The sequence below is a fragment of the Chrysemys picta genome, chromosome 8 (genome assembly GCF_011386835.1).
Source record: "Chrysemys picta bellii isolate R12L10 chromosome 8, ASM1138683v2, whole genome shotgun sequence".
Taxonomy (NCBI): domain Eukaryota; kingdom Metazoa; phylum Chordata; order Testudines; family Emydidae; genus Chrysemys; species Chrysemys picta.
This window is the reverse complement of record NC_088798.1, coordinates 54,908,741-54,923,796: the sequence shown is the minus strand read 5'-3', so window position 1 is coordinate 54,923,796 and position 15,056 is coordinate 54,908,741. Positions and strand designations below refer to the sequence as shown.

The 15,056-nt window shown below is 44.4% G+C and overlaps 1 protein-coding gene across 1 annotated transcript in view; it reads left to right on the top strand.

Moving 5' to 3' along the window:
• The first annotated feature begins 251 nt into the window (after positions 1-251).
• The window catches only part of LAMC1 (laminin subunit gamma 1), a 131,183-nt gene continuing 116,378 nt past the window's right edge, over positions 252-15,056 (top strand). Inside the window, exon 1 of the mRNA XM_005290743.5 lies at positions 252-760. Within this exon, the coding sequence (XP_005290800.1) occupies positions 388-760 (373 nt within the window). The 5' untranslated portion in view covers positions 252-387. The remainder of the gene's footprint in view (positions 761-15,056) is intronic.

Here is a 15,056-nt window from a genome sequence, read left to right as displayed (position 1 = left end):
GTCCGCCCTCCAAAGCATTCCGGGGAGGGGGGTCACCACGGAAACAACCGAGCGCTCCTGAAACCCAAGTCCCCTTGCCCCGGCCGGGAAGGGGAAGGGGGAGGGATGTCTCCCAGCGTGCACCGCGCGCGCAGCCCCCACCCCTTTGTGGCTCCTGCTCCTCCTCCGGCCGGGCCCGCTTCCCCTCTGCCTGATCAGCCGCAGAGCAGCGGGAGCCGCCCGAGCGTTCGCTGCTCCTAGGCTGCCTCTCCGCACGCAGCCAGCGCGCGCCCACCAGCTCAACTGCCGCCGCGTCTCGCGCCCCCGTCGGCTCACGGCGCGAGCCGCTTGGTAGGCGGCTGCTGCTCCATCTCGCGCCGCGCAAGGCGTCGCTGGTGTCGGCCGAGGATGGGTCGCGGGGTGCTGCCTTTGCTGTTGCTGTTGGAGCTGGCCGGGCGCTGCGCCGCCGCCATGGACGAATGCGTGGACGAGGCGAGCGGGCGGCCGCAGCGCTGCATGCCCGAATTCGTGAACGCCGCCTTCAACGTGACCGTGGTGGCCACCAACACGTGCGGCTCGCCGGCCGAGGAGTACTGCGTGCAGACCGGCGTGACCGGGGTCACCAAGTCCTGCCACCTGTGCGATGCCGCCCAGCCCCACCTGCAGCACGGCGCCGCCTTCCTCACCGACTACAACCAGGCCGACACCACCTGGTGGCAGAGCCAGACCATGCTGGCTGGGGTGCAGTACCCCAGCGCCATCAACCTCACCCTGCACCTGGGTAAGTCACCGGGACCCTCCCCCGCGGGGGACTGCGCTTTGCTCCGCCTGTCCCCGCCCTAGGCCATTCCCCCTCCCGCAGAGGCCCGGAAGGGACCGGTACCCGTCTCCCCCCCCCACACACTTCTCCGACTCAGGAACAGTGGGTACACGTGCATGCCTTCCCCCTCCACACACTTCACTTCTCTGCATTGCATTGCGGTGTCCCCGTCCTACAGGAGCACGGTCTCGCGTACTCCCCTTTCCTCCATGCCATCTGCACCACTAGAGGCACGGCTACATGTATGCATTTCCAAACCCGGGTGGGAAAAAAAACAGCTTTCCACCTAAGGCTTCCCGCAATAGCAAACTGAAGAGCAAAGATGGGTTTGGGAGAGGAAGAGGGAAGGGAGGTGTGAGTGCTTGGAATTCAAGGATGAAAAGAGCAGGGCTAATTTCAGAGCAAGCTTGTTAACCCCTTTTAATAGTTTGTGTGGCTTCTAAAATTTCAGTGACCCGCACTGTAAAAGCATAAAAGAATCGTAACTTTATATGTATGCACTCCTCAATCATTCCCTTCTGTCTGTATTGTATTGGGGTCCCTGTGCCGGATGATCACTACCTCTCCCTTTGCAACCTGCACTAGCAAAGACCCATCTGTATGCACTGCTGGTTTTGCCATCTCATGCACAACCGTCCTGTACCTAGTGCTTAATACCTAGTGCTTAAATCAACGGAGAAACCTTCTTTTCCTTTCTTGTTCCTGCATGACCAGAGGCTTCACTATTCCTCCTCCCTTTCTCCAAAATATCCTCCACTAGTAGAGTCTCTCCTGCATACATGGCCCATCTCTACACTTAATTCCTAAAATAAGAAATCTAGTTCTTCCCTTCTGTCTGCCTGTCCTAAACGAACAGGAGCTCTCCCCGTCCCCTCCCTGCTTCTTGTACTAGAGTTGCATGATTTCTCCTTTTCCCAAACAAGGACTCTACTTCTTCCTCTCTTCACAACCACCCCCTTTAAACTAATAGAACCGCCGCAGCCTGTCAGAAATTTTGTCCCACTCCCATGCTCCTCATCCTTTCCTTTTTGCCTTCTAATAATGACCCTATCTGAATTTTCCTTGAGATAAGGTAATGAGGGCCAGTTGCCCCTTAACTTTTGTGTTGAAACTTGGAGATCTCCATGGCAACTTATGCCCATTCCCATCCACTGAACAGATTAGTCATAGTAAAGAAAGAAAAAAATGTAAACCTGATGAAAACTGCACAATACACTTTTTTGGGGGGGGGGTGGAGGGAGGGAGTGAGAAAGGAGTAGAGGGATGGATCGGACCATGCATAATGTTGCTCTGTGTGTGTTTGTCTGGCACTTTAAAGATTTTTTTTTTATCAGAGTTAACTTGTTGCTTTGTGGTATTCAAATTTAATTAAAGGCCACAAAGCTTAATCCTATCATACAGAGAACAAAGGTACATGTGTCTGCCTCAGCTGGTAATAAATTACTGAAAGTGACTTCTGCTGTATACAAGCAGGCTATCCTCTGTGGATTCTCCCTTTCTTTGATTTGTGTGTTTACTGTTTTTTTGTTTTTTTTTAATTGAATGGGGTCTTAGCAAAGGTTTTGATTCAGTGCTAGAAATACTTTTCACGCTTCTGGATTGCATTTTTTTAAATGTAATTATATTTATGAAGTTTGGCAATGTATACATTCAAAATTAACAGTTAGGTATATAAACAAATCATAAATGAAAACTGCAGGGAAGTGCTTAAAGATCTACAAAGTTAAAGGCTTGCCGGTTAGGCTGTAGATTCAGATCTCATTGTGCTTGAAACAAACACTTAAACATAGGGTTTTGCAATAAATCTCAGCTTCTGCTATCTGCAGAGCAATAACTGTCTCATTCTTAATGCACAAAGCAGGATAAGCTTGTAGACATCAGACTTGGAATTCTGAAAGGGAACGGTTGACAAGAAAAACAAAGGAAATGGAATAAATACTTCCTGCAGTAAATGTGTTAGATTTCTCTGCTCATGTGCTCACTATTCTGTTACTCTAAAGTGGATGAGTTGCTGCTAAGGGTTCTGGGCTAAATTAAACAATTCCACTTTTTGGTCATGTTGAACGAACTTCTATACGGGAACAGTGCTGTCTGTTACTCTGGCAGATATAGCACCATAAAATTCAAAAAACTACTCTTTGGCATGTGAAAAAGTAACAGGATGTGTAGTAAAGTTCATTTTAAAAGAGTGAGATTCACCAACATGAGGTGACTTGTGCTTCAGTGGTGGCTGAAGTACATGTGATCTGAAAAGCTCTTTGGCGGCTAAGGTACTATTTAACACCAAGTGTATCGAGGATGATATATAAATATTTTACAGCGGCAATGTTTCTTGTCAATTAAAAGAGGAGATTGGAAATTTAAGTCTAAGCGTTCAGCAACAGGATATCATGGTCGCTTGAGTATTCTCAAAAAAATTAGCTTTGGAATAAAACTTCGTAAGCTTGGTTTCAACTTAGAAGCAAACTTTTGACCCTGTTGAAATTTCACCAAAATTGATTCAGCTGTTTAAGCTATCTCAGTGTGGAGGAAAGGGAAGTGTTTTTTTTTTTTTTTTAAGTGTTAAATGGTTCAGATGCTGTTTGGTGCTTGAGTAACTAAAAGGCAGACTTAAGGCATGTCTACACTGGCAGAGTTACAGCGCTGGGAGTTAAAGTGCTGCTCAGAGAGAGTGTGAACACACAGCAGTGGTTTCCCTTCAATGGTCAGCTGCCTGCGCAATAGTGTGTGCACATTTTTGTGGTACTTGCAGTGGTATTCAGAGCGGTGCGCTCTGGGCAGCTATCTCACAGAGCACCTCTTCCTCTTCTGCAGCTAAGTGTTGTGGGAAGGCAGAGTGGGTCGCGGGGCATCCTGGGTCCTGTTCCAGTGCCCCGTGATGCGCTGCTTCGCATCCCAGCAATCCCTGTGCTTCTGTCTGCATTTGGCGCCATCTTTCAGTGGTTTGTGTACTGCACCCCCTGTTTCTTCTGGCTGCAGGAATGGATCCCAGACTGTTAACCAATATGCTGCTTGCTCTGACCAACACGTCACAAGTGGCAGTGGAGTTATCCTTAAACTACAAAGGCAAGAGGAGTGTGACATTGATCTCGCCACGTGTACTAGCTATGACACGAGATTGCTTGTGGCATAGTGGAATGCTGCTTTTTGGGCTCAGGAAACAAGCACTGAATGGTGGGATCACATCGTGATGCATGTCTGGGATGATGAGCAGTGGCTGCAGAACTTTCAGATGAGGAAAGCCACGTTTATGGGACTGTGTGATGAGCTCGCCTGAGCCCTGCATTGGCAAGGACATGAGAATCAGAGCTGCCCTGCCGTTGGAGAACACGTGGCAATTGCACTGTGGTAGCTGGCTACTCCAGACTGCTACCGATCAGTCGCTAACCAGTTCGGAGTGGGAAAGTCAACCCTTGGACTTGTGTTGACGGTAGCGTGCAGGGCCATTAATTGCATCCTGCTCCAAAAGACTGTGACTCTGGGCAACATGCGTGACATTGTGGATGCCTTTGAACAAATGGGCTTCCCTAACTGCGGAGGGGCGATAGATGGCACGCATGTTCCAATTCTGGCACCAGACCACCTAGCCACTGAGTACATTAATCGCCAGGGGTATTTCTCAATGGTTCTCCAGGCGCTTGTGGATCACTGTGGGTGTTTCACAGACATAAACGCAGGCTGGTCCGGAAAGGTGCATGATGCACACATCTTTCGGAACACTGGCCTGTTCAGGAAGCTGCAAGCGGGGACTTTCTTCCCAGACTGGAAGATCACCATCAGGGAAGTTGAAATGCCCATTGTGACCCCACCTACCCCTTAAAGCTGTGGGTTATGAAGCCATACACGGGGCAACTTGACAGCAGCAAGGAGTGGTTCAACAACAGGCTGAGCAAGTGCAAAATGACTGTTGAGTGTGCTTTTGGCCGTTTAAAGTCCCGCTGGAGCTGCCTCTATGGGAAGCTGGACCTGGCCGATGACGGTATTCCTATGCTTATAGCTGTATGCTCCATAATATTTGTGGTGGGAAGGGTGAAAGCTTCACTCAGGGATGGACTGCACAGGCTCAGTGCCTGGAGGCTGAGTTTGAACAGCCAGAGACCAGAGCTATTAGAGGGGCACAGCCTAGGGCTATAAGGATCAGGGATGCCTTGAGGCAGCAATTTGAAGCTGAAAGCCATTAATATTTGTTGGTATGCTCAGGAGTGCAGTGCCTGTAATGCTAGGAGGTGATTGGTGCAGATGATGCAATATGAGGGTTTAACATCATTGTACGTTACTTTGCAGGGCTTGTTTTGCTTTCAATTAATAGAATAAAGATTGCTTTCAAACCAACATAATTCTTTTATTAAAAAACAACAACCGGAGGAGAGAGTCAAACAAAAAAACTCTGGGGTATGGGGGAAGGGAAGGTCCCAAGAGGTGGGGTCCTGGGGTGGCAAAAAAAAATGTGTGTATGTCCAGGGATCATCTCCCATCTTCTCCTTTGGAGTACAATGCAGCAGGTACTGTATTTCAGCAGGGCCAAACTGCAGAGGGATAGGTGTTGAGTGCAGTGGATAGTGCGAGTCCACAGTGCTGGACTGTGATAGGGGAGGAGTGGAATGTCGCAGGTATAGACTGGAGGAGACAAGAGGTCGATAAGAGTATGTTGATGGTGTCTGGGGGGGGGCATGAAGAAGAGTTTTGTGACAGCGGCCGCATAGGAGGGCGGGCGCAGAGCTGCTTGGTTTGCAGAGCTAGTATTGCCTAGAAGAGCATGTCTGCTTGGCACTTCATAACATTTAGGAGCCGCTCTGTGGTTTTATTCTGGCGTGCCGCGTTCTCCTTTCAGTCCCTCTTCTTGCTGTCCCACCACTCCTTCAATTCCTGTTTCTTAGTGGCGGAGGGCATCATAATGTCACGTGGAAAGTCCTCCTTAGGGCTGGTCTACACTTGGGGGGGGGGGGGGGGGGGGGGAGAGACGATCTAAGACGTATCTTAGATTGACTTACCTCCCGTCCTCACGGCATGGGATCGACTGCCGCAGCTCCCCCGTCGACTCCGCTTCCGCCTCTTGCTCTGGTGGAGTTCCGGAGTTGACGGGGAGTGCGTTCGGGGATAAAATCGATCCCTGATCGATTACTACCCGCCAATCCTGCGGGTAGTGAAGATGTACCCCAAGTTCTTCTTGGCCGCTTTCTAATTCTGTGCAGCTGTTCAGCCGCCGATAACAAAGAGGGAGGCTGGGCTCCCAAGGTCATCTCTGTGATGTTTAAACACAGCATTTTACAGAAGCAGTATTGGTTGCAACACGCAGAACACTGGTTCAGTGATTTAATACACAGCCAGTACTCACACACCTGTCACTAACTGGCTGACCCCAGGCAAGCACACATGAGCCACAAGACCCCCTAAATGGTGAGTAGCCATAGGGGGTAGGGTAAATCAATCTTCAAGGACCCTGCTGTACACTGGGCATGTGGCTCTTGGGGAGAGCCAGTACTGGGGGGGGGGGGGGGGGGGGGGAGGAGGCTAATAATCATTCCTGTCCCCACACTTTCCACAGGATGTGATCATCATGCTGCTGAGGGTGAGCAGGGAATCAGGGGAGGGTCTCCTCCAAGACTGCGGCTTCTGTCCTGGCCCCTATGCAGCTAGCCTGTGTGCAGCAATGGTTCTCCCCCGCCCCTCCCCCTGCCTTTGACAGCACAGTGGTGCGGGAAAGTTACTGTTAATGGGGCAAGAAACAAAGCAGCTCTGCTGAAGAACCTGCAGCAGCAGATTGCTCACTATCTCCATGAGAGTTTCCCGGAGATCTCTGAGGGAGATTCCCATAAACTGAGGGAGTCAATCAACAGCCTGTTCCGCTGCTCAGACTGGGCATGCGGTGGGAGACAAGCCTGATTTCTGCAACCTTCCTGCCCCCCACAATTCACTTCAGCGATTCCCAAAATCAAATCCACTTACCAGGGACCTCCTCTCCTGTTTGCGCTTTGCCAACATCCGACTGCTGTGGCTGGCTAGCCTCCTCTGGGGTAGAAAAGAGCTCCTGGCTGCATGCATCTCTGACCTCCGAGCCATCCTCTGCTTCTGGGTCCCCCTCCACATTCTCGTCCAAGATTTCTTCCTCCTGGCTTGGTACACTCTCGACTGACACGCGAGCCACCGAAGTATCCACAGTGGGCTTCACAGTGGCGGTGGGGTCGCCACCGAGTATTGCATCCAGCTCTTCGTAGAACCGGCAGCTTGTGGGCGTAGCACCGGAGTGGCGGTTTGCCTCCCACGCCTTGTGGTAGGTGTTCTGCAGCTCCTTCACTTTGACTCTGCACTGCAGTGTGTCCCGGTCATGGCCCCTTTCTGTCATGCATTGTGAAATCTGTCCATAGGTGTCATAATTCCTACGACTGGAGAGCAGCTGGGACTGGACAGCCTCCTCTCCCCAAATGCTGATGAAGTCCAGCAATTTGGCATTGCTCCAAGCAGGGGATCGCCTGGTGTGTGGCGCATTCATGGCCACCTGGAAAGATGCGCTGAGACCACTGCATGCATCACCGAGGAAACAGGAAGGGGACTTTCAAAATTCCCAAGGAATTTATGAGGTGGGGATGACGGTTGGTTGCCTGAGGGCAGAGCAGTAGAGTTCAAACTGATGATCAGCAAGGTAAGAACAGGCGTTGAGGGACACCTCCCAGAGGCCATTCACAGTTCTGTAATTGACCACGGTGTCTACACTGGCGCCACAGCGCTGTAGTCTCAGCGCAGAAAGCTGTACGCCTCTTGTCGGGGTGTTTTTTTTTTTTTTTAAAGCGCTACAACTGCGCAGTTTCGCACTGAATGTCTTGACAGTGTGTACACCTTGGGAGTTACCGTGCAGAAAGCTGCTTTACTGTGCAGAAATTTGCCAGTGTAGACAAGGCCTTAGTTAAAAATCTTCTGATTTAACATATGGGACTGAATAAGAGTAAATGTCTAGGTGGAACTAGGAACGTCTCTCAGATAAGTTAGTCATTTTATGCTTTAGCATTCTTTGTCTAATTTCAAAATAGAAGGACCAAGATACCTTTTAAAAAATTCTCATGTCCCCAAACTAATAAATACTTTGTTTTAAACATTATACATTCAAGGACATGCAGATTATAGTTCACTATAATGTGTCCTGTACTAATGGTCCCCTGCGAACAGCATTGACCTGTTGCAGAGGACACTAAAATGTCAGTATCTTCAAGTGTTCCTTTATATGAATTGCACTTTTGTGCAGGCACCTACTACAAAGGCCAGAAAAAAGCAATCTCATAGTATTGCCGTTAGTAATGGGTTTTATTGTATAGGATGGCTCAATTCAAGTACAGTTAATAAAGAGAAGGAAGATCTTGAGAGGTTATTAAGATTTCGTGTAGTCATTTTTATCTTTATTTTTATACATTGTTTAGAGTTTTTATTCAGGACATTTGTTATAGGAAGAAAGAAATCCTCTTCCTACAACAATAACTTTGTTTTCTCAACTTTTCTGTTTTGGACAAATGTATTATTAATGAGCCCCATATAAAGTCAGAATTGGATTTCATAGGCATTTCATGCTGCTCATTACCATTGTCATGTGAATATCTACATTCATAAGCTGCTTGCAGTGTTATTGTAGCTGTGTTAGAGACAAGATGGGCGAGGTGTTATCTTTTATTGAACCAACTTCTGTTTGTGAGAGAGACAAGATTTTTAGATTACACAGAGTTCTTCGTTCAGATCGTATAAATTTTTCAGGTCTAGGAAACATACTCAGAATGTCCCCCTAAATACAAGGTGGAACAGATTGTTTAGCATAAGTAGTTAACACATATTTCAAGGGACCATTCAAGGTGACGTGTCTAAATACAGATGCTCTAATACAAAACATTATATATGCCCACATGTACATTTCAAAAGGAATTATTTTGGGGGAGTTGTATGGCCAGTGTGACACAGGAGGTCAGGCTATGATCCCAGTGGTCTGTTCTGGCCTTGGAATCTATGAATCTACAGTACATCCAAGACTTTTTTTTTTAAGTGCATTTTCTCTATAAAAAGTTAGAGGAGTAGTATTAGTATTGCAGCATAGTTATTGTTGAGACGGAACATTAATTTCAAGTTTCTGTTTGCAGGTTCTTGTGGGGTTTTTTTTTTTTTAGTACTCTTGCTCGTTTTTAGTTTAGAATTGAACTTAACAAATAATTTGGCTGAGTTTGAGCTATTTGGAATGTGCTTTTTTTGCTTTGCCAGTTTTCTTTTTTTTTCCCAGGCAGTTTCTTCATACTCTGAAATTTTGAAGAATAGTAACCTTGCTGTAGATGGAATCTTCCATGTGTACTGACGTGGTGGTAGAAATTTTGTTTAGAAATAGCAAAATTCTAAGTGTCAAACTATGTGTGATGCTATGCTGTTTTGTAGTGACTTTCTGTAAGAAGTGCAGTTCACTGGCTCATACTGAAAGTGTAAACTGGGTAAGATGGTTTTTAGCCTTGAATGCTCTGGACTCATCTCTGTACCTTCACCAGTCATCCTTGCATGAATTTCACACACTTTGCATGAATGAGTGACTGCATGTTCCGTTCAGATTTCATATGCTCTGAGGCTATGTCCCTCAGAGTGCATTGCAGCCTATTGAACATTTAATAATGAAACAGTAGGGGAGAGGGCAACAGGTATGATAGCCATTTGTACATTGGAACATAGTGCACTTTGGGATGCAAACCTCAGTATGAAGCATCTTTTTATTTTTCAGTGGCTAGTTTGTAAATTCAAAAAGTGTTTATTTGATACTACAATCTCAGTAATTAAATGCATTGGTAGTCAGGTTAAGAGAGAGCCACTTTTCAGGCACAACTAACCCATTCAAGACAAGTGCAAATTAACTATTTTCTTTCCACCATGCAAGCTGCTGACCTGTTATGAAGAATCCTAAGTGTATTTGTAAATCGAAGATCTAGAGTCCTCTATTCTTGAAGCTATGGCTGTGACAACACTTTCATAGATTCCAAGACCAGAAGAACCAGTGTGATCATTTAGTCAAACCTATTGTATAGCACAGGCCATAGAACTCCCCCAAAATAATTCCCAGAGCACATCTTTTAGAAAAACATCTAATTCTGATATAAAAATTGTCACTGATGGAGAATCCACCATGACCCTTGGTAAATTGTCCAGTGGTTAAGTACTCGCTGTTTTTTTTTTTTTTTAAATTATGCCTTATTTCTAGTTGGAATGTATCTAGCTTCAACTTCCATCCATTGGATCATGTTATACCTTTCAATGCTAGAATGAAGAGCCCATTATTAAATATTTGTTCCCCATGTAGCTGCTGATAAACTGTAATCAAGTCACCCCTTAACCTTCTCTTTGTTAAGCTAAATAGATCAAGCTCTTTGAGTCTGTCGCTATAAGGCAAGTTTTCCTCATTCTTGTGGCTCTTCTCTGAATCCTCTTCAGTTTATCAACATCCTTTTTTAATTCTGGGCACCAGAACTGGACACAGTATTCCAGCAGCAGTCGCATGAGTGGAAGGTAAAATAACCTCTCTACTCCTATTTGAGATTTCCCTGTTTATGCATCCCAGGATCGCATTAACTGTTTTGGCTACAGTGTCATGCTGGGAGCTCATATTTGGCTTATTATCCACGACATCCCCCTAATCTTTTTCAGAATCATGGTTTCCCAGGATAGAGTTCCCCATTATGTAAGTATAACCCTATAGCCTCCATGGATTCTTTGTTCGTAGATGTACACATTTAGCTGTATTAAAAGTATATTGTTTGCTTGCACCTAGTTTACTAAGTGATCCAGATTGCTCTGAATCAGTAACCCGTCCTCCTTGTTATTTACCACTTCCCCAATTTTTGTCTCATCTGCAAACTTTATTCATGATGACTTTGTTTCTTCCAGGTTGTCATCTTCCAGAAAAAGATATCAAGCTAGTTAGGATCTGTTTTCCATAAATCCATGTTGATTTGCATTATTTATAATTACTCTCCTTTTTAGTTCTTTATTAATCGAGTCTCCTATTGGCCACTCTCATATTGTTATCTTGCCTGGGATAGAAGTCAGGCTGAGGGGCATATAATTACTCAGGTCATCCGGTGTACCCTTTTTAAAAATAGGTACTACCATAGCTTCCATTCTTCTGGAATTTCCCCAGTGCTCCAGGACTCTTTGAAAATCAACATTAATGGTCCAGGAAGCTCCTCAGCCAGCTGTTTTAAAACTCTTGGATGCAAGTTGTCTGGACCTGCTGTTAGACATTTTTAAAACGTTAGTAGCTTCTGTTTAAAATCCTCTAGAATTACTAGTGGGATGAAAGGAGTGTTATCGCCATATGATGAGACTATATCATCTGTTTTTCCCCAAATACAGGCTTCTGCCTGTTCCACATTATTGTTGATGATTCTACTATTTCCATCTAGTAATGAACCAATATCATTGTTAGGATTCTTTTTGTTCCTAATATATTTTAAAAACTCCTCCATATTGTCCTCAACTCTGCTGGCCATAGACTACTTGTGTCCTTTTGCGTCCATTATCAATTTTCTACTATTTCTAACTTCTGATTTATAGTCCTCCTCTTTCTTCCATTTGTTATGTATTATTTTTATAGATTCCTTCAGTTCCCTCCTAACCCAGGTCATATTTTTTTAACCAGTACAGCCTTCTTTCTCAATTGTAGGATTGACTTTTTGGGCATCTAGTAAGCCAAGATGTTCTTAAATGATTCCCAATTATCATTCACATTTTTCTGATTAAATTCTTTCTCCCAACTGATCTGGCTCATAATTGTTTTTAGTTTTGTGAAATTGGCCCTGTTAAAACACCATGAATCTAGATTACTCATCTGGACTTTATTCTGCTCACACATTATAAGTGATCATGACTTGATCACGTTTATACCTAAACTACCATTAATTTTCAATTTAAAGAGGGGATGGGGATTAGAAAGTGATGGTATGTGACTACTTTTTCCTTTGCACTTTTTTTTTTAAGTGGTAGCAATTAAAAGTTTGGGTATAATATACCCACCTATTTGTGGTTCTCCCCCAGTTGAAACCACCTGCTGCATTCCTGATTTCCCACCCACGTTAATTAGTACTTAATTGCTGTTAGTATTGCCATTGAGCCCGTTTATATGCACACCCCAGACATAAATACTGCCTTAAAGAGTTTATTCATTGAGGGAGCAGGAAAAGAAGTTGAGTGCTGAAGTTTATTATATTTAAGCAAAAATCAGGTTGTGCAGCAACCGATCTGTGTTATCTCAGTACTGTGAGAGAGCCCCTCGTTCACATACCTTTTTCAAGGAAACTTTTCACTGAGCGTATGTCTACACTGCAAAGTTGTCAACAAAACTTTTGTCTTTCACAGGTACTTAAAAAAGCCCCCTCCCCCCCTTCGTGAAAGACAAAAGTTTTGCTGACGCAAGTGGCAGTGTGAACGTGGCTTTTTTGGCAGGAGCGTTCGCCTGCTGACAAAGCTAACACCACTCGCAGGGCTGGAAGTATTTTGTTGGCAAAAGTGACGACAAAGTACCGACAAAGAGCGTTTACACACGCTCACTTTTAGCGACAAGGCTGTGTCAGTACAGCCTTGTCGCTAAAAGCTGCGTGGTGTAGACAAGCCCTGTGTCTCTCTTCCTGTGCTCTTTCCCTTCAGTCTTCTGTCCTCTTTTCTTCTCTTTCCTTTAATTTTCCCTCTCCTGGACCTGCTCCAATGACCCAGCTTCCCATTAACTTTCCCACACTGATCCCTGTTTCTCTCCTCCCCAAGGGTTCTTGCTGCTACTGTCATTTCACTTTGTTCATGCACTCCTACTCTTTCCATCTGCCACAGAACCTTTTGATCCCAACATTTCGAACCTTCTGCTAATACGGCGGCAGCATTCACAGCACACTGGTTGGTGTTCAAAACAGTAGAGTCCCTGTCTACATTACAAGTTCAGCCTGGTTTTTATAAGCATCTTGTGACACCCTCGCCTGGCTCATTTACATAAAACACAGATGAACTGTGTCCATCAGAAGCTTTTTTCACAATACAGTTGAATCCGTGCATCCCCACCAATACATTCTAGGACAGTCTGGGTAACTATCCTATAGTATCTCAGCAAGAAATAGTGCCCAGATGACATGCACAAAGAGTGGCACTACCAGCATGGTGATGTGTTCCGTGTGACTTATCACACAGAGAGCTTGAAGAAAGAGGCTTGTCCATACACTTTACAGAGGCATGATTAGGGTCTCTATCCATGCTAAGGATGAAACTGTTGCCACAGTTAACTGAGTATTAACTATGTTGTTTGTAGAGACAAATCCGTTTTAGAGCTAATGTCACAATTTACAAACCCAGCTGAAATTTGAGTGTAGACAGGTAGTGCCTAGCTTCCCAATGTGTTCAACGCAAGACTGAAAAATAACTGCATGCCTCAGTGTCCTAGTAAATACCAGTGCATACTTGAAAAAATAGATTATTTTTGCACCAGGCCAACTACATTACTATATTTTCCTTCTGACTACTCAGCTAGCAGTGCCCTGTATTTTATTTTGAGGAGAGTAACCATGGCTGATTACGTATGCTCTCTCCTTGAAGTACAGTTTGGGGCATGATTGCCATTTGAAGGCATTTACAAGGAAACCTAGGCAGGAAGCCAGTTTTCATGTTCAGCCTGAGGATGGAGTTGCTGCTTATTCACTGCAGCCAGGATTTTTAAATACAGATCAGCAGCTTGTCCTTAGGCATATACAATACAACTTAATTTAAACTCATTTTATCTACACAAACCTGAGACAACCATTTTTAATTTTAATTTATTTATTTATTTTGGAACACAACAGCATTTGAGATTCCAATTGCCGTTTGACCCAATTACCTTACTAAAAACATAGGCTGGTGTTTTAACTCTTAAGTTTTTTTCTTATGAAATGACCGCAAAGAAAACTAAACGCAAAGAACTACATTAATGTAATAGAATAGCTGAAATTCTGCATGCAGAAGCTATAATGTTCAAACTTAGGGTGGTTGTGGGAACCACAACCAAAACATCATACTGTTGCTAACTGCTACTTACTGCTTTTGATGGTGGTTTAGAAGTGGTTACTATAGTTTGAATTTCCTCACTTAGATATATGAAATCTTACTTGCAATATGGCTTTTGCATTAATATTTTTAGGCATTCTTTTGCAGCCCAGTGGGGACTTTTATCTTTTTCCTTATAATAAGATGGTTCCTGCATCTTTAAAGATACAGGTGCATTTTATCTGGGAATAGTTGTGCCTGCTAGTGCTAGTATACTTGAAGGTCTGTCATTTTCAGTTATAAACAACCCCTGTTAACTTGTCTATAAATCACTTGAGTTGGAAGCTTGAAAGAGAAGGTCTTGGCCTGGACATGATTTCTTTTAACCATATGCTAAATAAATGTTTTGTCATGAAGTAAAGCAGTGATATGAAACTGAAAATGGATATTAACTTTTTAGTATGGGGTTACATTTACTCTCTCATATGTGAGCACAGTGTGTTGAGTCAGACAGTTTTAGCTCATTAATTTCCCTGCTTTAGTAGGTATCAGTTGGACCTCTAATCTTTTTATATAATGTAGGTGGTGTTTTGTCAAAGTAGTAAATATTATTTAATCTGGAAGAAATCTCTCATCTGGGAGAAATGACTAACTATGCGATTTGTCAGGAAATCCTTTGGAGACTTTGTTAAATCAAGGTCTGGGAATGGCTTGCTGAGCAGTTCAGTGACTTCACTGTGGTATTTGTGGAGCCCTGAGGGGACTCTATTTTAGTTAGTCTCACAAAGGCTTGATTTACATTTTGCAGGTTTCAACATGAGTAGTTAAGAGATCAGCTTTTTAATGGCCAGCAGTTGTTCAGTGCAGTTATATAAAGTTGCTTTAAAGCTCTTTATCTCCCTCCACCTCCCACACAACCTTTAAATTCTTATGTTTTCTCTAATTCCTTTCTCCTGTTTCTTTCTTGGGACACTGGTGCCACACTACAGGAGGCGTTTGGGAATACTATGCATGGCTGAACATTTATTTTAGGGGATGGAGAGAGTTGGGATTGTATGGCATTTTGCTGCACAAAATAACTGCTATTTGTGGTACTCAGTATGAATTGCTGTTGGGATTTATCATTAGACCTGGCACTTAAAAGCAGTCACGTTTGTAGTTTTTAATATTAGCTGTCATTTGATGTTCAGATTTAGTAGGTTGTTGTACAAATATTGGTTTATGTAGTAGGTAAAGGGGTAGATTTTTGTCC